The 26,695-nt window shown below is 32.2% G+C and overlaps 1 protein-coding gene across 1 annotated transcript in view; it reads left to right on the plus strand.

The window, feature by feature from the left end:
* The window catches only part of LOC148274793 (putative G protein-coupled receptor No18), a 56,485-nt gene extending 29,929 nt beyond the window's left edge, over positions 1-26,556 (plus strand). The window contains exons 2-4 of the mRNA XM_088236596.1: positions 7,344-7,572; positions 12,410-12,587; positions 25,930-26,556. Coding sequence (XP_088092722.1) covers positions 7,344-7,572; positions 12,410-12,587; positions 25,930-26,556 — 1,034 coding nt within the window. The remainder of the gene's footprint in view (positions 1-7,343; positions 7,573-12,409; positions 12,588-25,929) is intronic.
* Positions 26,557-26,695: the final 139 nt, after the last annotated feature.

The raw sequence follows: 26,695 nt of genomic DNA on the forward strand, positions 1-26,695 counted from the left end.
CAATTCATCAAACCGTTCTCGGGCTGCATAATCCTATTAACTCTTAAAAAGCTGCGAAAAAAAATCTTTGCGCGGGGTGATGTAAAATTGTGTTACCTCAAGCAAAAAACGAAATATTCTGAAGTTAAGACATTTGAAAAAAACAAACTTAGACATAGTGTTTAATAATTTATTTTACATATTTTCTATGATTTAAAATATAATTTAGCACTGTTAAAGCAAAATAATAATATTTTGACTTTGTTCAAATTTCTGTAGACAAGGGCTGGATTCAACTCCCTGGGGAGCTGTTAATATTAACATATTACAACAGAGATGCAGAACATTTTTAAAAAGGTATTAAAGAAGTCTAGACACCCACGGGGCTTATGACTTGTCATTGGCTGGTTTAAGTGACCACTTTACACACTGTGTAACATTCACCACTCTGCCAATATTTGAACATCTGTATTCCTTCAATTCTTTCAACTGTTGATTTTTGTGAAGTTAAACAGCTAAAACCTTTATTTATGCGGGTGAGATTCATCTCATTGAATTATTTCACCTACATACTAGGCAACGCCTGAAAATCTTATTTTGTATATTTCTATACTATGTCTATGAAGAAATTTAGAAATTGAAAAAATAAGATTTTCAGACGTTGCCACTAGGCCACTACCTACATACTAATGTAGGTGAAATAATTCAGTTACATCGCTATTGCGATGATAAGTAGAACTGATTGCGATTGGTCTACTGAGTGACTGCGCTGAGCTGACTGAGCTAATGTTTTAGGCTGATTAGACTGACTGGCGTTATCACACCTTGTGGTCGCTTTATAGGCCACGTTCCTTCGTTCTTCGTGTATGTATTTAATATAAAATGATAACATTCTTCATCGGTCGTTGCTGTATATTTCAGGTGAAATCATTGCGCGGGTGTGTTTCATCCATCAAAAGACTATGACCCCCACACTTCTAAGGACATTTTTGTAAATTCATATATTACATACCATATTTTTTATTCCATCATCCATTATAAAAGTACATTGTTAAAAATTTTACTGTAACATTTTATTGAAAATGGACAAAATATGATACAGGGAAAGAGGCAAGATCATAATCATATTCAAATATTTACGGTAGGCAATGAAACAATCAAATTATTCGATCCTCATAACCGGTTGTTCTCATCTCTACCACAAAGAAACGTAAGTCCATTTAAACCTGTCCACATTGTAAAAGACACGGTATAAATAAGCCAACCCCTACGTGACGTCACGATTTATTATTTTCCGCCCTTGGAAAGATGAGGGTAGCGAAATTGTGAAACGTTTGGATAATTTGTAATAGATTTTTCCACCGAGGTGGCATTTTTTCAGGAAATGTCCTTTCTTCGTACGGCGTCTGTTAAATTTCATTTGTCAGACGAATTTCTCCCCAATATTACACTTTTTGTATCTCTTCGTTCAATCAGTCTTACTGGGATCTGTGTCAATTATTATTTTCATCTCACAAAAGGATCCGTAAATGGTAGTAACATTTAATAAATATACACGCTTTCTAACAACATTGCATATTCAGCTAATATTGCGTTGAATTAATCGTCACGTAATTCCTATAAGTACTAGTTTCTACAATATGTTTGCGTTTTAAAGAAAATCATATTATTTACTCGGTTCACTCCGTATAAATTTATAAGAAAACCGTGCTTAGCGAAATCAACGAAAATTTAAAATGTTTAAATAAATGACAGAAGAAAAAAAAAAAAAAAAAATTACTTCTTTAGTAATATTTTTTCATATAATCCTTAGTATTAAGTAAATAATTCGAAAATAAAATGCTTGTAAGACGTTATGAAAAGGTTATTTTAAAAGAATCTTAAAATTTGAAGAATGTACAAAAATAATAATTAAGAATACAGATATAAGTTAATAAAAGGTTTTAAATATCAAACAACATAGTATAATTTAAGTTTTTGAATTTTGAGATAGTAAATTGATACACTGTTTTGCATTAAATATATATAAATATATCATTTGACATATTTTATCAAATTAGTTTTAAATATTTCAACGCTTTCTTTTTCTTCTTCTGCTAATTATTCAAGTAGTTCATTGTACAGCTTCAATCCACTGAACCATATTGAGTTTTGAGACTGTTTTTCTCCTTATTAGTAATTTTATGTTTTTTTAGTCCCTAGTTTTATATGTATGACATTGTTGACTAAACTTGAATATTCATTTTATTTTATTTATCCCTTTAATCTAAGCGTACATTTAAATATATATTTTTTAAAACTTTATTATATGTCAGTAATTACGATCAGAGTATTCGGTGTTTGCCTTTTATGCACCACTAAGAATTTTTTTTTTCTTGGGTTTATTTATTGTTTAATTGCGTTATTTAATTTTAGATTATTTGGCAAGGAATAACGTTTTTAAGAAATGGAAGAGAAGAGAAAGTTGCTAAACGGAGAGTGAATGCTGGCAACAAATTTAACGACGCACAAATTGCAGAAATTGCCAATAAAAAATGTCAATTGAAGCCAATTGGGCAGTGCATGACGGAGTTTTAGTTTCAACACTTATGTTTGGAAGTAAAACATAGAATCGGCAGAAGAAGGATGAAAGCAAAATGAACGCTGTCGAAATGCAACTCTTTAATTAATGTGTGGGAAATCAATGTATGATAGGGTTACGAATGATGAAATCAGATGAGAGTGTAAATCTGAGTCAGGTTTAATTGACAAGATCAAGAAAGGGTCTCTGAGATGGTTTGGTCATGTAAAACGAATGGATGACGAAAGAATGGTAAAAACAGGTTTATACGGCGGAAATGAAGGGTAACGTGAGACGAGGATGACCAAGGAAGACGTGGCATGATCTGCCACACACGTCTATCCTGGCATACATTTCTTGTTTCTTTCATATTCATACATCTTGTCATACACGCCCTTCGGGTCTGCCTGATTTTGACATGGCCAGACTTAAGATTTTGGTTTATCTGATTATGCCACGTCTTCCTTGGTCGTCCTCGTCTTACTTTACCGTTCCTTTTCGCCATATAAACTTGTTTTACCATTCTGTCGTCGTACATTCGTTCCACATGACCAAACCATCTCAAAAACCCTTTCTTAATCTTATCAATTATACCTGACTCAGATTTACACTCTCGCCTGATTTCATCATTCGTAACCCTGTAAAACATTAATTTCCTACACATTCGTCTAAAAAATAGCATTATATAGATAGTCAATAACAGGTCACAAGCACTGTAAATGCACAGATTTTTATATATCCCTCTCATAAATTTTCTCCATCTCTGCTGTAATTTTTTAATCTCAATGGGGAGTGAAATGCACTTGTTTGTCTACAAACAATTGAACAAACACAAGAAATTGTAATTCATATAACCTCTAGTAGCGGTTTAATGCCATATAATTAATTAAATTTAACATATTGTAATCTCAGATATTTATATAATTTATAAGTAATATGGATAACTCATATTATAGCTCATTGTTCCTAAAATAATACCTCAATGGCGCTTTACAAACATTTTTCTGTATGGTATTTATTTAATATAACTCAAAATTTAAATAAAACGAATTACGGTTTATTTTGTCATTTCGTTTTAAGGTTTTATTTAAATGATTCACAGAACACGGCCTCAATTAAAATCGGAATTTAACAGAGTTACATACCTTTGATTGTCTTTAAAGTCGAATTGAATTTTCTAAACGAAAATATGTGTATTTGCGTGACTACTTTTTGAAAACATGTTCAATTGTAGTTAACTAACGAAAATACTTTTAATTTCTATACAAATATTAACATTTTCGTACAGAAATTCTGATTTACTTTGTAGACAATTGAAGATAACTTTGTTATCTTCCCTTTGTAATCGGAACCCGGATGGGTATTAAGTTTTCTTCGAAACATCACTTCACTCATACAGTTTTGCACTTCCGCTCGGAAAGCATTCCATGTCATAGAGCCTGCGAACGTAAATATACGTTCACATAATGTAGTATGCTGTTTGCGTACATGTAAAAGTTTTATTATTTCTCTATTTTGAGATATTTGAGCTAGTAAGTCTGAAATGCATAGTTTTTTTTATATTCCGTAGCAGCGTTGTATAGTGGCTTACACATAAGCAGCTAGCTTTTTTTTAAAATTTAAAGTTTAAAAAAAATCTGGTGAACCTGTCATTGTAAGTTCTTTCTCCTGTCTTTCTGGGAGCAAACAAATACTTTCTTGAAAAAACCTTCTCATCTTTTGAGGTTATCCACGAATCATGCCCTTTTAGGCATCTTCATAAGAATGGAAATGCTGCTCAGATAGGCTATGAGTCATCGACTGAAACAAGTAGTAATCGGAATTGAAATTTGCCTTAGTGGGATTTTTTTGTGTTAACAACAAAGTTTTTTTTTATTTTTGCAACTGATGTATACATATTGGTAAATGCTCAGAGTAATAATGCGTGAACCTATAGAGAAGCCCTATCTCTATGTTTCATGGAACGCAAGCGATGTTGGTTTGTTGGTTAGCAACCAATTGGTAAACATTTTGTTTTATTTGACACGGTTCGATCGGATGTTTTTTTAGCTGTGCTTGGCTTTGTTTGTAAATATTTTTTTTACGTTGATATTTATGTTATAATAAATAAAACTTGACTATGGTGAATTGCAGTATGTTTGGTTGCATCAGTAAGTGCGTCAAAGGTGTTAAAACAGTCAGTTTTCACAGGTAATTGATTCCGAATATTTTTCCATGATTTACATTGATTTTTGGCATTTATTGTCCCGACACGTGTATTATGTTGCTTAAAAACTTTCCTTACATCAACATATTTACTTCAGATACTATTTTTTCTTAATTTAGGAGATAAATTTGTGAATTACTCGTAAAGTATGTTTACTGTTGATAATGCGAGTTGATTATGGGCAATATGGCAGGGCACTAGGCATCCATATAAAGTTTGAGTTTATATCGAGTAAAGATCGATTAAAATTTTACTCGAAAATAGCAACGTTAACTTCGAAATCGCATCTAAAATGACGTGTCCAAATTTCAGTCCGCTACAACTCGCCATTCGGATATGTGACGGACAAACAAACAAACTCAACACAGGACTTTGGTTCAATGGAGTTGGGATTTATGTCTCAATAAATATATTATGAATAAAATGAATAAATAAATAAAAAAATCAACACAAACATGTTTTTTCTTGAATTGATATTGGAATTATAGAAAAATAGATAGGAATAACCGTGCAATGATAAAGACACAGGTACATATTTAAAAGTAATTACGGCCAATAGTCATAAAATGGTTTTCCAACGTTTAAGCTCCTCTCTAGGTTACGCATTATACTCTGAGGGTAAATGCAAAGAAAAAAATTGATAAATAACAAAAAAAAAAAAAAAAAATTTCTTTCTTATTATTTGCATAAAAAAACATACATAAAAATATTTTTTAGTCAGAATTAAGAAAAATTACGCATTGAAGGGTTACGCAAAAATATTCTAGTTTAAAATTGAATAATAATAATCAAATTAGCTGTACGATCAAAACTCCAGTATTGGTAGTTAATAAAAATTAAACCAAATCCTCTCCCGATGTTGAAAAATGCGGTACGTTTACTTTTCAGTGAACTTTTTACATCTGAGTGAGTTTTTTTTTACCCAATCATGTGAAACAGGCTTTTACACGTGTACCTAATATTAAAGCGCGTTCAGTTAAAACGGTAGGTGTTCAAATGTTATTACATTGCACGTATTTTTCTGACATTTTCAATTTCTCATTTCTCAAAATTATATTGCTGTGATAATTTAAATTACGTGTTTATAAAATTTATGTCTGTAGCATTAACTTTGTGTTTCATTTAGGATAAAATGTACGTATGTTAATACAATATTATTTCACAATTTTCTTCCCGGTAAACTAACTATCACCAATATTTTGAGTTTGTTCAAATTTTTGTAGACAAGAACTGGATTTAGTTCCTTGGAAGTTATTCAAATTACTATATTACAACAGCGATAAAGAACATCACAAAGAAAGAAATATAGATGTATGACTGTATGTTTTCTGAATAAAATGAAATAAAATAGAAATCTGGACTATTTGGCTGTTTTTAGTAGCAAAACAGAAATAAAAGTCATGTAAACTCCCGTCAAATGTCATTATTAGTTTGAAACACATGAAATTTGTTTTTTTTTTACACTTTATATTTGCACATATAAGGGCGGCCATATTGACTTAAGGCCAAATAACACCGCGAGGCTGACAAAAGGGCATATTTTATTTTGTCGGCCTTGTTGTTTAATGGTCAGCGCTTTTGCCAACCATGCAAGAGGTCTCGGATTCGATTCCCGACATGGTTGATATGAAATGTTTATTTACAGGAGTGTTTTCACACCAGAATATTTCATGGTCCCTAGACTAATAGTCCCTGGTACCTGAAGCGTATAAGACTGATCACCTTATCTTTATGTAGCAAAAAATAACCAAGATACGCTGCAATTGGTTTACTAATATAGTGCTCTATGCACCATTAAGTGCGGGAAGGGAATGATGATGATAATATTGCCTTAAGGCATTTTTTTCCTTCCTACTCGAACCGTTAGTTTGAGAAAATTAGAAGTACATGGTATGTAGAATCTTATAATTTTATACAAAATTTGGAACAAAAATAAACAAAATATCTATTCTTAACGATGGTTAGAGGAAAGGGGGTGAGAAGGAAAGAAGAAGGACGAAAAAAAACTCAAATATTTACATAGTGACATTTCAATTTTGATTTAAATGTAAATAAGTTCTGGCATTCATTCTTTATATCCTGTACCCTTCAAGTATAACAGTATTTTCTTAACAAATTACAACAGGGATGGAAATTACCTTAAATAAGGGAATATGGATGTCAAGGCATTTACAGGGCTTGTGACCTGTCATTGGCTGGTTTAAGTGGCCACTTTACACCCTGTGTGTAACATTCACCATTTTGCCTATGTTTGAACATCTATATTTCTTCAATTGTTCCATTTGTTGATTTTAGTGAAATTAAAGAGCTGAAACCTTTATTGTTGTGAAGAGATTCATCTGACTGAATTATTTCACATACTAGGCAACGCCTGAAAACAATTTTTCATTTTTTACACTTCTTTTTCGACCAGTTGGTTTCATTAGAATATTTGAGTTTGTCTACGAACATTTGGACAAACTCAAATATTTTATTATTATCTTTTTTGTTTTGAATGCAGTTCCGCTTCAAAAAGGGACAAGCTCTTGCGCTTGGAGATAGACTTACTCTGAACTATCATTAATACGATTATATTTGAAGGTTTTCATATTTTTGCAGGCACTTGGCGTTTGGGTTGGGTGCTTTGTGATATCTGGATATCTATGGACGTTCTTCTCTGCACCGCCTCCATCCTGTCTCTATGCGCCATCAGCGTGGATAGATATTTGGCCGTCACTCAACCTCTGAAGTACTCCAGAAGACGGCGATCTAAAAGACTCGCTTTGCTGATGATATTGGCTGTATGGGCTGTTGCGTTGGCAATAACCAGCCCCCCGATGCTGGGATGGTACGTAACAATTACGTTTAACAAATCATTTTATTTATTTATTTGTTTGTTTATATTACATAAGTTTACAATTTCACGAACTTTTTATTAATGGCCGACCAAAACAAGATTTTCAGCCGAAATCGGAACTTATTGAAATCAGTCAAAAGTCACTTCAAAACGCCCAAAATTAGGCGCTTACGAGTAAAAACAAAAGGTTACAGGTAATGCGACTGAATCATGAGCCATAAGATGCACCCGACTACAGCCAAACATAATTACATACATCTTCATCGCAGTTTTCGTCTAAGCCGAAGTTTCGGTCAAAATTGACGCCAGTACCACAATAAATATTTTTTACTGTATACGAAAGAGCACGAGAATAGAACTTGTAATAAGGAAAACAGAGATTTTGTTCTGTGTCCGGTGTTTGTGTGAAAAAGACAAAAACAAAAGAAGAAATTCGTTCAATTAGTTAATTATTGTCAGTAAACGGAAGTGCATGGTTAGTCTTATGACCAGCGTTTTTATGGATTTTAATTTATTTTGCTATAACAGGCCTTAATTATAATACATTTTTTATAAATTATGGAAAATTAATTATTAAACAGTATGTACATACCTATCTACGTTTTTCTTTCAATGTCTGACAGGATATTCTGTCTTTTGCTTTAGGTAATACAATGTTACATCACTACGTGTTAAGGAATTTTATGGCAAAGCCTTTTAAGTCTTAATACATTGCACACTACAAACGGTAAAAAGTGACGGATTTAACTATATTATAAGAGTCCATTGCAGATAAAGTGAACGTACTCTTTTTTAAAAAATTAAATAATAATAATTTGCCTAACTTCTGTAATCAATATAATCCAAAAATCTTTTTTCCTGGTTCTTTGTTAACGAAACATTCATCTTAATTAAAATAATCCAAAAAGCTTTGTTGAAAAAAATGCGGAATAAAACTTAGTGTATAAGCTTTGAATACAAAATTTTTACTATTTTTTCAGTGGTTCACTTAAATGTGGCCGTAGATTATATTGATAATGTACGTATGTATCCAGTTGTATGTCGTCGTTCCATAACGAAATAAATAAACACTGAAAAACAAAAAAAAACTAAAATTAACATTAACTCGTAATGGTTTCATTAATGTCTCAAAATTACTTAATTTAAAATATCTTGTAATAAACCTTTGAAATTAACTGTCAATCTTATTATTTGAGACATCTGTCTTTCTACGTAATATTCCGAGATTTCTTAGCTTCCGTGAATGTAACAAAATACGAATCCTTGACAATCTGACGTTTAAATTAAAATCCAAATACCCGGTATTCAGACATGAGCTTGATATCATGTGCCGCGCGAAAATTTATTGAATTATTTGAAACAGTAAACTTGTTCATTTTTGATGTGACACGCACTGCGTCTTAATTGGAATTGTTAAGTGTCTACTGATTTATTATTATTTTCATCTATTTATTTATTAAAATCAACACAGTCATACAAAATTAAACAATACATGTGTTAACGAAAAGGCGGACTGTTAATGAAAATCGAATTTCATTCAGTTTTGTCTTTGGATAGGAACATGAAATGAATACCTACCTTTAATATTATCTGAATGTTCTCCAATTTCTGGCACAGGATCACAAAATGAACCATAAAATATAACAATATTTTCCACGATGCGCGACGATTCCAACCACTTTTTATCCGATTTTATGTCAAGTCAAAAATGTTGTTTGGTTTTTGTTCTAAATCCGAATCTTCTAATTTTGAATATCTTCTATCTTGATGTTTGGTAGGTACCATAAGGATGGGTCAAAAGAAGGATGGAAACGAAAGGTAATCGGCCAGGAATAGTATCGATAAATGCTGTTATTTACTTAACAACATGCAAGGTAACAAAAAAATCTCTCTCTCAGATGGCGCTACAGCCCATATCAAGCTTTTGACTCCTGCATTTTTCGCTTCCAGCTCTGTCTGTCGTCAGCCGCCGTCTTCCAATTTGCCACCTGGAGAAAATGCGCTGAATCCTTTCTCACAGCATTTTCCCATCTCAGCCAGGGCCTTTCCATTAATCTCATTCCACCCGGGTGTCCATTCATTAATCATTGTACAAGTTGTAGTTGTAATTGGCTTTTTTTATTTTAAGTGGCTATTTTTTATAAAAATAATTATATTTTTGAAAATGTCATTCTTATAATTTATCCAAATATTTAAATTTTGGTGACCATTTGCAATGAGTTAGAAATAACTCACTATTAGAAAATAGAAGTCTATTTGAGGTATATTGGATTTCTAACCTCGGACCTCTGATCCGTGAGTCTGCGATACTAGCCACGTGACCACAACCCAATTCTTCGATTTATACCAGCCGAATTTGTCTAGACTTTCATATTTCCCTGCCTAAAATTTTTACCATCTCTGTTCAGTTGAGTGCCGAAAATTGGCGTTTATTTAAGTAAAAAATAAAATAACTTCTATATGCAAAACCGTCAGAAAGGGTACAATTAATTCAAATTTGTTTTATTTTATATATTTAATGAAGGCAACAGAATACAACACAATAAATATATCAAAACAACAAGGAGAGAGAATAATGCTTAGGTATAAAATGACATTTTAGTTCTATTCCAATTAGAGCCTAATTTTTTTACTAAGCATGTCAAAACTGGGTGTGTGTGTGTGTGTGTGTGTGTGAGTGAGAGGGGGTGGGTGGGAGGGTGTGTATATGTGTGTGTGCAAGTGAGGGTGTCATAAAAAAAGATATAAGTGAGGATAATTGAGTAGTGTAGTATCAAAGACGGACATCTGTCATTCTGGTGGAAATTTAGATAACAGCTGATTCTGATAGATTTTGACTCATTCTTTTGAATGGTACTATCCATGCGTTACAAAAACGGATAGAAAGTTTGAAAAACGCCATCAAAAATCGGTGTTTATTTCCAAATCGGACTCCTACACACTAGTTTACTTCCAAAATCGGACACCTGTACAACCAACCAATCAGACACTGGTATTTGGGTAACGTGATTAGTAAACTGGCATGGCTGATAGTGTGCTGCCGTCAGTTGTTCGTTGTGATAAGCTTCGCTCAAAATTTTGTTATTTTATTGTAAAAAACAGTTTATTTTACTGGAAATAATATTGACATGGATCAAGCAATTAGACCTGCTAGCGACAATAACGTTAGGAAGAGAAAATCTAAACCAGAAAAGTGGAAAAAGAACATCGATTTAGAGGGCGGAAGAGTTGATGACAACATAGTAACCGTTGTTTTGTAATATTTAATGGACTAATTATTTAGGTTTTAATTTTTTTATAAAAATTAAAAGGTTTCCAAATAAAATTTTGCTGTCATTTATGATATAAAAAAAAAACATTACCACAATACCAAATCCGCACCTGACAATGAATTCGAATGGTTGGATCAAAAACAGACATCTGTGACTGAGTTTGTGTCAAAGGCGGACATCTACAAGTTTGTGAATCAAAAGCGAACAACTGATTTTTTTACAACAATATTTTGAGTTTTTCCAAATTTTTGTAGACAAGGACTGGATTCGATTTATATTAACATATTACAACAGAGAACATTTAAGAGAAGGTAATATGGAAGTCTAGGCATCTACAGGGCTTTGTCAATGGCTTGTTTAAGTGGCCACTTTACACACTGTGTAACATTTACCATTCTGCCTATATTTGAACATCTTTATTCCTTCAATTCTTTCATCTGTTGATATTTGTTAAGTTAAAGTGCTGAAACCTTTATTTATGCGGGTGAGATTCATATAATTGAATTATTTCACCTACATACTAGGCAACGCCGGATTTTTTTTTTCTCTTTTTTTTCAGCTCTTTAACTTCACAAACATCAACGGATGAAAGAATTGAAGGAATATACATGTTAAAATATAGGCAGAATGTTGAATGTTACGCAGTGTGTAAAATGGCCACTTAAACCAGCCATTGACAGGTCATAAGCCCTGTAGATGCCTAGACTTCTATATTACCTTATCTTAAATGTTCTTCATCTTTGTTGTAATATGTTGATTTTTTACAGTTAAATTTCAGCAACTAGTAATGAAATACTGATATTTGTAATTCGAAATATGTGTTTTGATATTTATAATTAAAGTATTGGAATAGAAAACAAAAACAATCTATCAATAGATATATCAGGGTTAGAAAGTGAGTGTAGATAAAAATTATCTAGATGACAGATGTCCGTCTTTGATACTACACTATTCAATTACAGTTAAAGATTTAAAGATTTTTCCGAATATTATTTTTAAACAATGTTGCAGAGTAAAATGTCGATGTCAAAAGTATCTAGTTGATTGTACAAGGTAAGGGCACGATCAATGAGTGAATTTTTTTATGCATTCGTATTGTATTTTGATATATGAAAAAGTTATGTGTGTCTTGTCCGCCTAGATGGGATATTGAAATAAATCGAGTTGTAATACAATTATGTAAAATTAAATTATAGGCTTATCTATCCTCACTAGGTATTGTAAATACCTGCTCAGAGGTAGGCAGCATTTATTTATTTGTATACAATTCAGAAAATTTAGTCTTATTTTTAATCTGTTGAACTTAATAACTCCCTAGGGTGTGAAATTCAGTATTTATCTACGAGTATTTTGACAAACTCAAAATATTGTTGATAATTATTATACAGAGCTATCTACGTACTCAGGATTCGTATTGTGTCACGGTCATAGCGTATACAGAAAGAACTTTTTGGAGAATAATTATTTTTGTGCGTTGGAACTTTGCCACCTCACCACTGCATTACAACATTTACATCAAAAACATGATGATAATTATTTTATTTGTATTTTTTCAGGTATGAAATCGAAAGAGGAGAATGTCGGTACAACCAGAATCCGGGATATGTGGTTTTTTCTGCTATGGGGTCCTTCTTCATCCCCATGGTTGTGATGTTATACGTATACGTCAGGATATCCTGTGTTGTCGCCAGGAGACACCAACAACTATCCTCAACCACCATTAAAGGACCCAAGGTAACAATAATAATACAACTGTTTTTTGTTTATTGAGACGAGTTGTTGTCCCGTGACCAGTAATTTGTTTAATTTTTGTAATTTTATTATTTGTTTACACGGGATTTCTTCAATCTTTAGTAAACGTCAATGACCTAAAATTATGAAATCCAATTTGTTCGCACTCAAACCATCAGTGGTACGCGAGAAGCAGCCAGCACGGACAGAATTTTCAGACGAGGGGGTTGCCTTCACTCCTTCAATCAAACAACCGGCGAACTTTCATTTAAACACTTATTGTAACAAACATCGTTCAAAATAAAGCGGTAAATAGAACAGAATACCCGGCTGGTGATGTCCAGAACTGTGCAGCGTCCCAGCGGGTGGTCTCTCTCTAGCGGCCGCTCGGAAGAAACCCTCTCTTTTTTGCTAATACCTACCCTTATAACACAAAACAAAGATCACATCTGAGACCGTAGGTGCTGTTTGCTTACGTAAAAGGATACCTCCACGTAGAAGCGCACGAAAGAAATAGCCGGCTATATCTTGCCTACTTTACAAGGCATCAGGTTCTTGACTTCCTGGACGTTCACTGCTGACTGTTCGTTGGCAGTTCATGTCAGAACTACGGGACGTGAACCTGATGTGGTAGGATGCACAGGAGCTGGCAGCTGACAGATGCTTGGAGGATCTTCGTGGACACAATATACTCCAACTATAGAGTGAACATGGGATGATGATAATGATAAGAACTATGGTTTCCTAATTATATAAATCCTATAATGATTAAATCGGTTAAACCTAAATTTTTGAAATCGTTAAAATTTTTAAATGGATAAAATACTTTTATAATTAACTATCATGATCGTCTAGAATTCATTATCAGTTAAGATTTCAGAAGAATTTTAGCTGGTTTAATATTCTCAAACAAAATAATGTCTAATTGAATAGATGCCCATGATATCCTTGCTCAGATTAAACTTGATGTACTTTTCTGTAATTTGCGTACAAATGCTATCTTTGATGTGCGAAACTTTTCGTCAAATTTTTTCCCCTCTGTCAACGATCCTTAGAACAGTTAACAAAATCTCACTTAACAGTACTGTCTATGTGTTTAAGTAATAACACTGTACAAACATGTATTAGGGACAGAGACACAGTTTTTAGCGACACAATCAGGAACGACCCATGCCTGTAAACTTGCCCTGACTCGCTAGAAAGTCCGTGTTGAGTCGGGACTTTTATAATGTACTGTATTACGAATATATTTGCATATACATATTCACATTATATTTTATACATACGTATTAAGTTTATACATATCATTTATACTTAATACATTATACCACTTTTTTTTTGTAAAGGGAATTACCCGCTAAGACTTTATTTTAGAGGCTTGTCAGCAGGTGCGAAAGAGGGGATATGGAAGGAGGTAGTGAAAAATTCACCACAACACCCAGATCAATTGAGAAGAAAATCTTTCATGGATTTTTTTCTTGCAACTGGCGGGAATCGAACCTGCGACGCCAATTTCACAGTCGGCCGTCTAACCAACTGCGCCACAACGCCTTACATTTAACATTTATAAATACATATTGGTCGTTCACCAGTAATTCCGCATTCTTTTGCAGTAATCCATTCCCGTTCGAGCAAATCAAATACTCAAACCAGATTTGAATTTTAAAAATGACTCTGACTCCTTTGTTACCTGATCCAGTAAATTAAAAATCCTCGGACCTGCCACAGAGAAATGCCTCTGAGCCAAAGTTGTTTTACTTTTTGGTACGTAGTAATTTACGCTGGAGGAATATCTTGTTATTATTTTTTTGATTAACTAACTGCATAGACAAAAAAATCTAAAGTCTGCTGATTGTCTTGAAAAAAAAATAAAAGAAGTATAATTTTTTTCTTAAATAGAGTAACAAAATTATTTAAGTTCTTCATATTATTTATTTGTAGATACGTAATTATTGTTTTTATTATATAGTAATTAAATAAAATCTCGCTAAATTTCAACCCAACGCTAAACGTATGTCCACCCATTGAAATTTAATACAAAGGAGATCTATTGTTACAAAAAGAGAAATGCCTCAATTTTTTTCATTTTCTTCCTTTTATAATTCTTTCCATTTCGGGAGAGAATGGAAACATTTTAAGACAAAACTCGTCCCTATAATTACAATAGTAATATTACAATATCACTTTCAAAGAAAGACTTACAATTTTTATTGAAATTTTCGTTATCGTTTAAAGATTACCGTTTTTTTCTTGGCCCGGCATTTTGTTTTTATAAAAATAGGGTTAAATCATGGATTTCAGAAATAAAAGATTGATTTACATCAAAATTCTAAATTATACGAAAAAATAAAGTATTAGGTATTAACATAAGTTGTGTTAATTTTTTCAATTTAATAAATAATCACCAAAAGTAAAATAAAATGTACTTTTTCATATTCATAATAGCTTAGAATATAGAATATAAGTTTGTTATAATATGACTTTTTTGAGATTAGTTGTTCATTTTTAATGTATTAAAGATTATTTTTTTTATCCTTTCAGATATATTAAATTACACATTGTTACAAGTAAATTACGAACTTTTGAATTACTTCTACTATAAATTTTTAAACATGTTTGTATTAACTTATTTTTTTAACCTCTGTACTCGTTTAACTGCTAGCTATTTTTGTTTATAAATTTTATTATGTATTATGTTTTATAAAAGCAAATTTGTATTTTATAAGCCCTATGGGCGTTTAATGTATAAAATTTTTTTTTTTTTAAATAAGTATTTTAATTCTGCTTTTGTATAAAATATGATGGTTTGAAATATAAATACGTCTAAAAATAAACATTGTTATCTGCATGTCTCTAAAGTATGAATTAAAAAGATAAACTCCTTGGGAATATTATATTAAATTATGTAAAACATGTTTTCGATTTAAATTTAAAAGTTACGTCAGTCGAAAAAAAAATTTCTACTCAATACGATATTGTTTTTGCTTTTAGGTAACATTTAGTATTTTATTTTATTACAAGCCTTAAAAAGAGAAAATCGATGAGTTGTCACTTTGTTCATCTTCACCGTACACTGTGCAAAAATCGCGAGCCGCTTTAGCAGCTTCGTTCCCTCGATAGAACGAGAACATAAGGTGTAAAAAATACTCACTTTCGTTTGCTCAATTCCATTTTGAAGGCTTGTATTCAAGTAAAATAAATAAATAAAATTAAATTCAAGTAAATACATGTAACTTCAAAGCAAATACAAAATCTTGTAGAGCAGAAAATTATGCAGTGTTAGGACACTTGCGCTATTAGATTTGAAAAAGGAAAATATGATGATGTTGATTTTATCCAGTGAGCTATAAAATTATGTTTCTTTTTTTTTAAACTTTAAATTTTACAAAAATTTGCTGGCCTATCAAATGATCAAACAGAAATGGTTAAAATTTTCACTTTAATTTAAATAAAACACAATTACGCTTGTTTTCAGTGGGCAGATAGAGCTTGAACATATAAACTTATTAAAAGTAATACTTTTATTTTACACATTATAAAATGAGGAGTGTGGAATCAGATTATGAGTTTGGTAGAAGATTGGAAGAATTGAGGAAAAAAAAGGAATTTAAAAAAACTAAGTCGAATTAGAGAATCTATCGGTATAATAATGTAACCAAAGAATTTGCATTTTTAAATTAAGAGACTGCTCATTATAGAGTATGGCACCTTATAGTATTTTTGGATGTGTGCTCGTGAGTTGATTCGATATTAAATGAGTAAAATAGATTACAATTGAAGTTATTTATTCAGTGGCTACACACGGGTTACATCTTATTATTTTGTACAGAAGGAATTTACAAAAGTGAGCACTAGCGGAGAGCCGGTGGCCAGGCAACACAAACTGTCAAGATGAAATGTGTCGAGTTCTTTCGATGTAAGGTGTTTAGTAGCCTCGTCCAGGCTGAAGTTGCAGCGAACTACGCGTTGCGGGCTAAAGCAGTGTTCGGATCTGCCAATCTCACGGCTGTTGCTGTTGCCCGCCTCAGTATAACTAAAATATTCACCTGGAAATCCATAAATACCGTAATTCTAAACAAATTTATTATTTCAAATTGTAAAGAATCCATACGAAGGATTTTTGTCCAAATATAAAATATTCAACCATAGCGCTCAATTTTATTATACTCGTACATCTCAATATTTTTACATCCATGGGTTGAAATAATGGTTTTTCTTGTCTGCTTTTCTTCAAGTAATTTTCAAATACTGAAAGTTGAATACAAAAGCTGACTGGCCATATAAATCATTGAAAGAAAAGTCATTATGTAAAAAATGGGACTTATATATTTCGAAACAACGTCATTTGGAATACTCGGGTTTCCAATCAAAAAGTAATGAATCGTCGGTGGAGAAAAATAAGGCCTAGGCATTTACAGGACATATGATCTGTTTTTGACTTTGTACAATATATAACATTCTCTATTATATTATTTGTATTTTCAAAACAAACTTTAAAATAATCAGTTCTTTTATGCAACATGAAGATCTAAAAATATAAAATTAAAAAAGAAATCAAAAGCAATGTCTCAGAAATGCATTATGTACAAAGGAAATAAAGTCGTTTGAAGAAATGCCCAAAAAATCATCAAAAATAAAAAAAGGTGTTAAAAATTACATATTTTGAGTAAATATGTAAAAAAATACTAGGTTAGAAAAATTATAAATAGTGAATATACTTATGTGTACGTATAAAAAAAAACTTTAAATATTAAAAGTAAATATAAGTGTACAAATAAAGAATAGATTCAATATTATAAATTAGGATTTATTATCTAACTCCTGAGACTTTTGAGTTCCAGCTGTCACTCTCTCTCCTTGGTGGTCTTCCGGGCAGACGGCGAGCAGCCTGGATGTCATAGTAAAGGGGTTTTTGGAGCTGTCCAGCATTTACGTAATCTCTTCATAATCTTTTTACTTTGCCCGAGGTATCGCAATTTCGTCTAACTTCTTGACTCCGGATTCTGCCTCTTTGGCTTTTCCCTGCGATTGCCCTTAGTCCTTTCATCTCTGACGTTCTGAGCAGTTATTTAGTTTTTCTATATGGTTATTCTATCAAGTTTTTTGTATTTTATTATCTCTATCTTTCCTCGCCTCTATTGCATACACCATGGTTGGTCTGACGCACGTTTTGTTTATCCGAATAATGTTTCCAATACGCCAGTGTTCATTGTACCATACGACATTTCTTAGACATCCAGATTTTTACTAACTGAGATGGATATATTCTCATGATCACTATGGCTGCATCGTCTGCGTGGCACGTGGTGTTAATGACCTTATCTCCCTTGGTAGATTCACCACTTTCTTCATTCTTAAAAGCGATTTATATATTTATTCTGCTTGTGTAAGGTTTTTGGCGTAAATTAAATTAAAATTAAAATAAAATAAAATAAAAAAAATAAAAATATTGTTGTGTTAGATTAAGTTATAAAGATGCCAAACTTGTTTTGTTTCTTTGTCGTTCTCAATATGTTGGTGTGCTTTATTAGATCAAAAGCAAAATTTTGCGAGTACCCTTTTATCAGTTCCTTCGCATACCTTAAATTATTATCAACAAACCTTCTAATTCTTCACGAAATTGATTTTTTGCATTCTTTTTTGCTACCATCTTAGTATTTTAAAGAAATATAAGTTTGGAATCCATCATACACTTAAATATTTCATTTCACTAACTTCATTCAATGTTTCATTATCTACTCCAATTGACCGCGTAACTACTGTTCTTTTGTTTCATATATTTTGTTTTGATTATATTTAATTTGTCGGCCTCGTGGTGTAATCGTCAGCGCATTAGCCTGCCATGCAAGAGGTCTCGGGTTCGATTCCCGACATGGTTGATATGAAATTATTTATATAAAGGATGTTTTCACACTAGAATATTTCATAGTCCCTGGACTGGTACCTGAAGCGTAAGACTGATCATTTTACCTTCATGTAACAATAATGATCAAGACACGTTCCGATTAGCGTACCGATGCATTGCCATATGCACCATTAGGTGTGGAAAGGGAATGATTAATTAATTAATTTTTAGCCATATAGATACATTATTTGGATCATGATTCAATTTGTCCATCTTTATTTTATAATTTTTTCCCGATATATATTAAGGCATCGCCTGCAAAAAGTTTTATTTTAGAATATTTTTATGTCTCTTCAGTATCATAAATGTATATAATAAATAGAACCGGTCCGAGAACAGATTCTTCCAAGATTAATTGTACCTATACAGTGCCCTTTGCACCATTGAGTGCAAACAGATGTATGACGATGAAATATTATCAACATTTAGACATCAAAGTAAAATATCTATTTCCACTATTTTAGCTATTTTAAAGTTTGAAAAAAGGTTAGTGTGAAAGCACTTATATTAAGAGGATTTAAAATAAGTTTTGTTTTACAATTTTTCAAATCTTTCCCCCAAAACTTTTCTAATAAATAATCTCTTCGAGAAAAGAATAATTTTGAGGAAATTTATCTTAATAAAAGTAATATGAAAACTCAGTATGAAAGAATAATCAAGACCAAAAGTTGGCTCTCTCATGGTTATTTGAAAAGGGGGACTTTGGTTACCTAATTACATTAAAAGAGTAAATAATTTTAACTGCGACTGTGAAATACTTTCAAAAAGAAATTTCCATAAATTATAATCAATTTTACATAAACATTTTTGTATTTCACGCCACCAAATTCTCATAAAAACGGAATTAATTATATTTTTTTCGCAAAACAATTATATTAGTTTTTTTTGTTTTTTATTTATTTATTAATTTAACAATAAACACGGCAAGTAGTCCCTTTTACTTTACAAAAAAAATCCATTGTGTAGAATTAAACACTTACAGTAGATAAAAGAGGGAAAAAAAATAAATAAAAAGTTTATATTTACATATTTTATCACAATGGTTTCATTCATTAAAAACGCTCATATATCGTGTAAAAAAATATAAAGTCATATACATATACATAAGGAACAAAAAATTTAAAAAACATTTAAAGGAATTTAAAAATAAAAGTGTACGAAAATTTTTTTTAATTATTTTGTATTTAAATTTTTAAAAAAAGGACAGTTAGGTATATTTTAAATCATAATTACTATGAACAAATACATGCAAAATTATAAAATCTAAGTTAAGGAGAAAAAATGTTTTTTTTTAAGTTTACAAACAGCATTTTTTTATTAAATTTCTTATAATTTCTACCTATTTATTTCTTTTGAATGGACTTTTGGAAATACCAAAATAATATCAAATTCAATACATTTTTAAAAATCGTATTCCTACATTAGTACACCCCTCTCTTGGTGAAAAGACCGGAGTTTTGACGTTTGCTAAAAGAATACCATGTTTGAAAAAATATTTATTTTATGTTTTGGAATTCAACCATAAACAAGTACCTAGGTACCTACTTGAATTCAATATTTGAATATTAACAATTTTCAGTTTTGGAATTTAATCACATAAGTATTTAGGTACCTACTTATCAATGAAAAGTCTTTTGCCAACGTTTGGGAAGGACAACGTCTTTTGGGTCCGCTAGTATTAATAAATATCCCTTTTAATGCAAAATGATTATTTCTAGTAAAACTTTACTTTCACTGACTCGTTTGGGTAAATTCATGAAGGTACTGGACACTAGATATTTTTTTTAAAAAGAGTCATTGACATTTTTCTGGTCATGCGGCTACAAGAGTAGATCCCTGCAGAATGCTCGCACGAGATTTTTCTGTAATTTAAATTATTCGATTCCAAAAACACGTATGACATTTGCAGAGGGGAATTTCTCTTTTGTGGCCCCAAGAATGCTCAATGTCCTGGATGAGCATATTAAGTTCTCTAAAACGAAAGCCATTTTCAGAAAGAGTGTTTGTCTAAGAGAAGAGACCATTGCAGGAGACTGCTGCGAGATATTGCATAGATTTAGATATAACTAAGCGTGTGGTCCAGATGTTTATTAAACAATACGTATGTTGATGTAATAAGATTTCATTTTTAATTTTGCTATTATTTAATCATGCACATGCTTCTACTTTTCATAACGTTGTATCCCAACTCACCACAGGGCCCTTGGCCTCATAGGGTTTAGGATACGTTATTATTTTTTCTTACATATATGTATTTAGTATTTTTATGAATAAATAAAATAAGGATATGAAACAAGTACGAATATATAACTAGCATTGTCTAAATTAAAATCGGGCAAAAGTCAATTAATCCAATTTTAGCCACCTTACCTCATCAAATTAGGTGCATATAATATGCATTTGAATCAACGTCCGCGTATTTTTTTTTTTTTTTTTTTATTCCAGTAAAATGGCTATAAAGTGCAGAGCCAATTCTACCATATGAACATATAAACATGAACATAAATATAAATATAAACAAAAATATAACAACAAACATAAATATAACAATAAACATAAATATAACAATAAACATAAATATAAACATAAAATAAAATTTTATATTGCAGCACTTATGGTGGTCTTAACATATCGCGCCATCGCTTGAACAACGGTGATTGGATCCACTCTGCAGTGGCTTGGAGAATTTCGTTATTAGATTTTTTTTAGGCGTTCCCATAAGCTCCAGGCTCTTTGGCGAAGCAGGGCAGCGAAGGTGTTTATTCGTCCAGCTGTAAACATTTCAGAGGCACTGCAGTACCTGGGCAATCCGAATAATTGTCGGTATGAGTTGTTATATGTGATCCTTAATTTATTCCACGCTCCTTGCGTATAGTTGTTCCAAAGTTCACCTGTATACATGGACGTCAAATACGAAGTAAATATGATTTTCTTCACTTCGTTACTGCATTGAAAGAAGCGTCTCGCTAGCATAGAGGCCCTGACATTAATGGCTCTTCTCTGTCTCTCTATGTCCTGATCGTCTTTACAATTATCAGTCAGTATGTGCCCTAGATATTTGACTTTTGCAGTTACCATTAAACTGTTGTTGTCTAGGAATACAGGTGGTGATGGGTTCACGAACTCAGAAAGTGACGTCTTGTGTTTAAATATAAGTACGGCAGATTTTTTTGCATTGTATATCATATTGTGGTCAATTGCATATTTTTCGCAAATATTGAGCAACAATCTCATACTATTAATAGATGGAGTCAATAATACCATATCATCTGCATAACTAATATTGTTAGCGCAGACGCCGTTAACATGACATCCGACTTTGGATAAATTAAGAAGCACGGTGAGATCATCCATATATAAATTAAAAAGTGCTGGAGACAGACAACCTCCTTGTCGGACTCCACATTTCAAATAAAAAGGCGAAGATGTAGCATCTCCCCATTTTACAATATTTTCCTGTTGTGTGTGCCAGGCTGCCAACGTATTAATAATACAAGATGGAATTCCTTTCTTCTCCATTTTATTCCATAATATTTTATGATTTACGCGGTCAAATGCTTTACTCAAATCCAGAAAGCATGCGTATGTATTTATTTTTCTTGATTTATAGTAGGCCACTGTTTGTTTTAAGGCAAATATTGCCATATCTGTTGACAAAGCTGCTTTAAATCCGAATTGGTTTCCGCAAGTATTTAATTTCTCCGAAATAATTCTTAACACCAATTTTTCGAAGATTCTGGATATCATGGTTGTTAGTGATATTGGCCTGTAATTTTGTTTTTCCGACAAGTTTACCTGCCCAGATTTAACTAAAGGTATCACAATGTTTTTGTCATATCTCTCGGTAGGTGTGTATGGTTTAGTATCGCCGTAAAAAGAACACAAAGATATTGTGATATGTTTGAGCCGGCGTAACGTATATGTTCTATTTTGATACCGTCGTGTCCAGCAGTTTTTCCTGGTGAAATTTGTTTTATGGCAACATCAATGTCTTTACTATTGATTGCAGCGAGGCTACCAAATTTAGCTGACAGATAAATCGAGTCTGGTTTTGTATTATCATTACAGCCGGAAGTTTCAGAGAAGTATTCTCTGAATAAACTGGCTATAATTCCATCACCAGTAGTTCCGTTAACACAAAGAGGCATTTTTGTTTTATTGTTAAGTATTGCTGATGATTTTCTCCAAAACTTTTTGAAATCTTTATTTTGTAAGGCAATTGTCATACTGTCCATTTGAATTTGATTAGAGTTACGTTGGCATTGTTTGAGAGATTTTTTAAATATTTTTTTTAATCTTTTTCTGGATTCGAAAATTTCTCCTGATCTTGGTTTTCCTGCTTCTATCCATTTAATAAATGCACTTCTAGATTCTGAGTAGTCATTTGAAACTCTGTCGTTCCATCCCGGGACTATGTACCTCGGTTGATTGACACGGTCCCTTTTGAATGCTGTTGTCGCCGCCTCGCGAACCGCTTGTATAATATTTGTATACAGTATATCAATATCATTTTTATGTGAAAAATCTTCACATTGATCACAACATAACGTGATCGAATGAGGGATTATAATATTTTTTATAGTAATATCTGCAAGACGTGTATAATTTTCAATGTTTTGAATTGATCTTGGATTCCAACTGGCAGGATCTCTCGGGTTTGTAGTTCTATCTTGTATACTAGGAAGCTTGCTTACGTCTAGACTAACCTCTATAGGCAGATGGTCCGACCAAACTACATCGTATATGACTTTAATTTCCCTTATTGGTATATTAAGACTTTCCTTTATAATACAATGATCAAGCCAACTGGTAGTTCCATGAGCATCACTCACATAGGTAAATGAATCCACAGGTAGACGTTGCATATCAAGGCATATAAAATGTTCATCTGAGCAGAATGCATTTAGTTCTCTCCCAAATAGTGTTCTCGGGTCTGCGTTGAAGTCCTTTAGAATCATAGTATTGTCAAACCTTATTTTATTGTTGTCATTATTTCGTATTTACTGCATTTTGTGGTTACCTACCGTATTGCATAGGACTCGTCGCACATTTATTCGATGTGTATCAGTTAAATTTTAAAATAAAATGCTTTTTTTTTCAGAATACGGTTTTGAAATTTAACATACTTAAAAAAAAAAAAATACAATTTATATCATTTCGTCATTTGAATTTTAACAAAAAGGTTTCTAACTTTTTACTAAGCTCTTTATTGTACCATTTTTAATACAATTTACAAGTTTTAAACTAATTTTTTTTTATACTTACGCACCCACACACACGCACCCTCTCCCTCATTCATTCCCACACGCACATGTATCATCTTCCTCATTCATTCACGCATACACGCATTCACATACACATGAATACAAACGTCACACAAATACAATTACTAAACTTCTTTTCTTATATATTATGTGTCATTATATTTACAGTGGATTTTTTTAATTGGCTTTAGTATTGTTAAGATTTTTCTACTTATTTTGTTTATGTAATAGCTGTAAAAATCCCAAATAAAATAAAATAAATAAATAAAAACATTCGAGATTTTTTTTAATGTACTTTAAGGAAAAAGTTATCACGGAAATTTATTTAAATTCATGAATGAATTATGTTGTGTACATAAAACCTTCAAAATACAAAAATTAAGTTATTCCTTGGTCTCCAAAATTTCAAATTACGATTTTCTCCTTAGGAGGAGTTCTCCTTAGAGGAGTTAAGGACGCTGTGGTTCGAGAATTCGAAACCCAAATATTAAAAAAAAAAATGCCATCAGGAACAGGGAATTATCACATACTAAAATATTTTTAATGGACGTAATTAATTCTATTTTCAACATTTTCTAATTCATTTTTTAAAAAATTCAAAAAATTGTATTTTAAAAATCAAAGACAGTTGTGCCGTCAAGATTTGTGAGAGTGTACTGAACAAATTTGAATGGTCACGACCGTTTTGCGCGAATCTAAAATTACAAATTTTAAATAAATTTTATGCTACAAATAATTAACAAAAATTTTATTCAAAATGTTAATTAAAAACAAAAATTTTAACGGGACCGTATTTTATAAACCTTTATTCCTTTTGAAAAAAAAAACCTGACATTTCCCTATGGCCACTACCGCACTGAACTATGGTTGCATCGTCTGCGTAGCATGTGACGCTACCGACCTTATCTCCCTTAGTTCTTAATTTGCCACTTCCTCCATTCTTGAAAGTGTTCTAATATATTTGTTTTGTTTGCGTAAGAAAAGTTTTTTGTTGAACTTGCTTTGTTGTTTTGAATATGTGCTTTACAAAAATATTACAAAATAATTATGTCCCGAATTGAGTTGTATTAACTCCTGGGAATGTATGTATTTCAAATATGTTATACCTTGTATTATTTGACTTTTTTTTTCGTTTTGTGTTTTTATGTTTATTTTCAACATTATCTAAACGCAAAATCTAAGATCGTCAACATTGCAGTTAGAGTACTTTACGTAGGGCACGTCCCTATGTAACCTATGTTTTGTATGTGTGGATGGTTATTTTGATATTCCGGCGCGCAACACGGAGAAAAATTGGCAATCAAGCCGAGACTAGAAAAAGGTTTCCCGTGCCTAGTATACATATTCAACAACTCTAAATAACTGAGGTACAGACCACGTTCCAAGTCAGGAAGGAGTGCATATTTTTTTTCAAAAGTTAAGACATGGGGACTCGAAAAATAAACTCAACAGTCGAAATATTTAAATTCATTTATTCAATACGTTTTATTTCAATTACATAATATATATTTTTTAATTTAAAGACTGGTTATTCATTGTAGTAAAATAAATAAAACAAAATTTGTTTTTAACCACTAAATTAGTGTTGATATATTACAGCAGAGATGAAGAACATTTTAGAGAAGGTAATATAGAAGTCTAGGCATCTACAGGGCTTATGACCTGTCATTGGCTTTCTGACTCTTTTTTTTTAAAGGAATACCCGCTAAGACTTTATTTAGAGGCTTGTCCACGGGTGAAATAGAAGGGATATGAAAAGAGGTAATGAAAAATACACCACAACACCCAGACCGATTGAGAAAAAACCGTTTTTGGATTTCTTTCTTGCAACAGGCGGGAATTGAACCCGCGACGGCAGTTTTACAGTTAGCCGTCTAACCAACTGAACCACTACCCCTGTTGATAACATATTATTATATTTTTTGAGACATACGAAAAAAAGTAACAAATGTGTTTTAATATAATGCACTTCTCACTCTTTCATTATAAAGTGCATCAAAAGACAAAAAAAAACACTTAAAATTAAAATATCATAAAAGGTTATTATTCAGATCCCAAAATGTGTTGAAATAACGGATGTTTTTTTCTTTTACAGCGGTTCTCTCGCTGGGCATGCCTCCGCGCAGAATCTGAGACCTCAGAGTCCCTCAACCAAGCGTCAAACCCTGCTCCTCAGAACCAAGCTTCCCAGCCGCCCACCGCTGACACCGGATCCCCCGCAGCCAACAACTCCCAGAACAAAATCAAAGAACCCCCTCAATCTTACGAGCTCCTCCCGACGAGACAATGCTGCTACAGTTGCGAAAAGAAGAAACACCACCACAGAAACTGCAACTCCATGAATAGAAGCGTCACCAACTTCCAAATTCAGAACGACAACGAGGAAGTCAAACTCAAAAGAAGTGCAACAGTTACTTACAAATCCAGTAAAGTGTCGAGAATCTCCATAAGATCCAAGCAGCACTTTGTTAACGAACACACAGTTGAACACCAAAACAACAGAGTGTCATCATTACGCCGTGAAACTAAAACTGCTCAAACCCTCAGCATTGTTGTCGGGGGTTTCGTAGCTTGTTGGTTACCTTTCTTCGTTTACTACCTTTTAACACCCTTTTTACCCAAGGAGTACGTCATCCCTGCTCTTATGTCTTTCTTAACTTGGCTGGGATGGTTTAACTCGGCTATTAACCCATTTATCTACGCGTTTTATTCGCCGGATTTTAGGGTTGCATTTTGGCGTTTGACAGTCAAAGGGTGCTCAAAAGACAGTCGGAAAGCGGACTTCGCATTCCAGCACAAATAAATCCAACATCTATGTAATTAAATTAATATTAATTAGCTTACTTGTACATTTTAAAAGATATTTCTGGGGAAAACGACGCTCGAATAGATTGAGTAAAATATTAGCTGGTTTTTAACTGATGCTGAAATTTAAATCTAGT

This window comes from Micrasema longulum, unplaced genomic scaffold, assembly GCF_059751315.1.
Source record: "Micrasema longulum isolate JH-2025_06_02 unplaced genomic scaffold, ASM5975131v1 h1tg001579l, whole genome shotgun sequence".
NCBI classification, from domain to species: Eukaryota; Metazoa; Arthropoda; class Insecta; order Trichoptera; family Brachycentridae; genus Micrasema; species Micrasema longulum.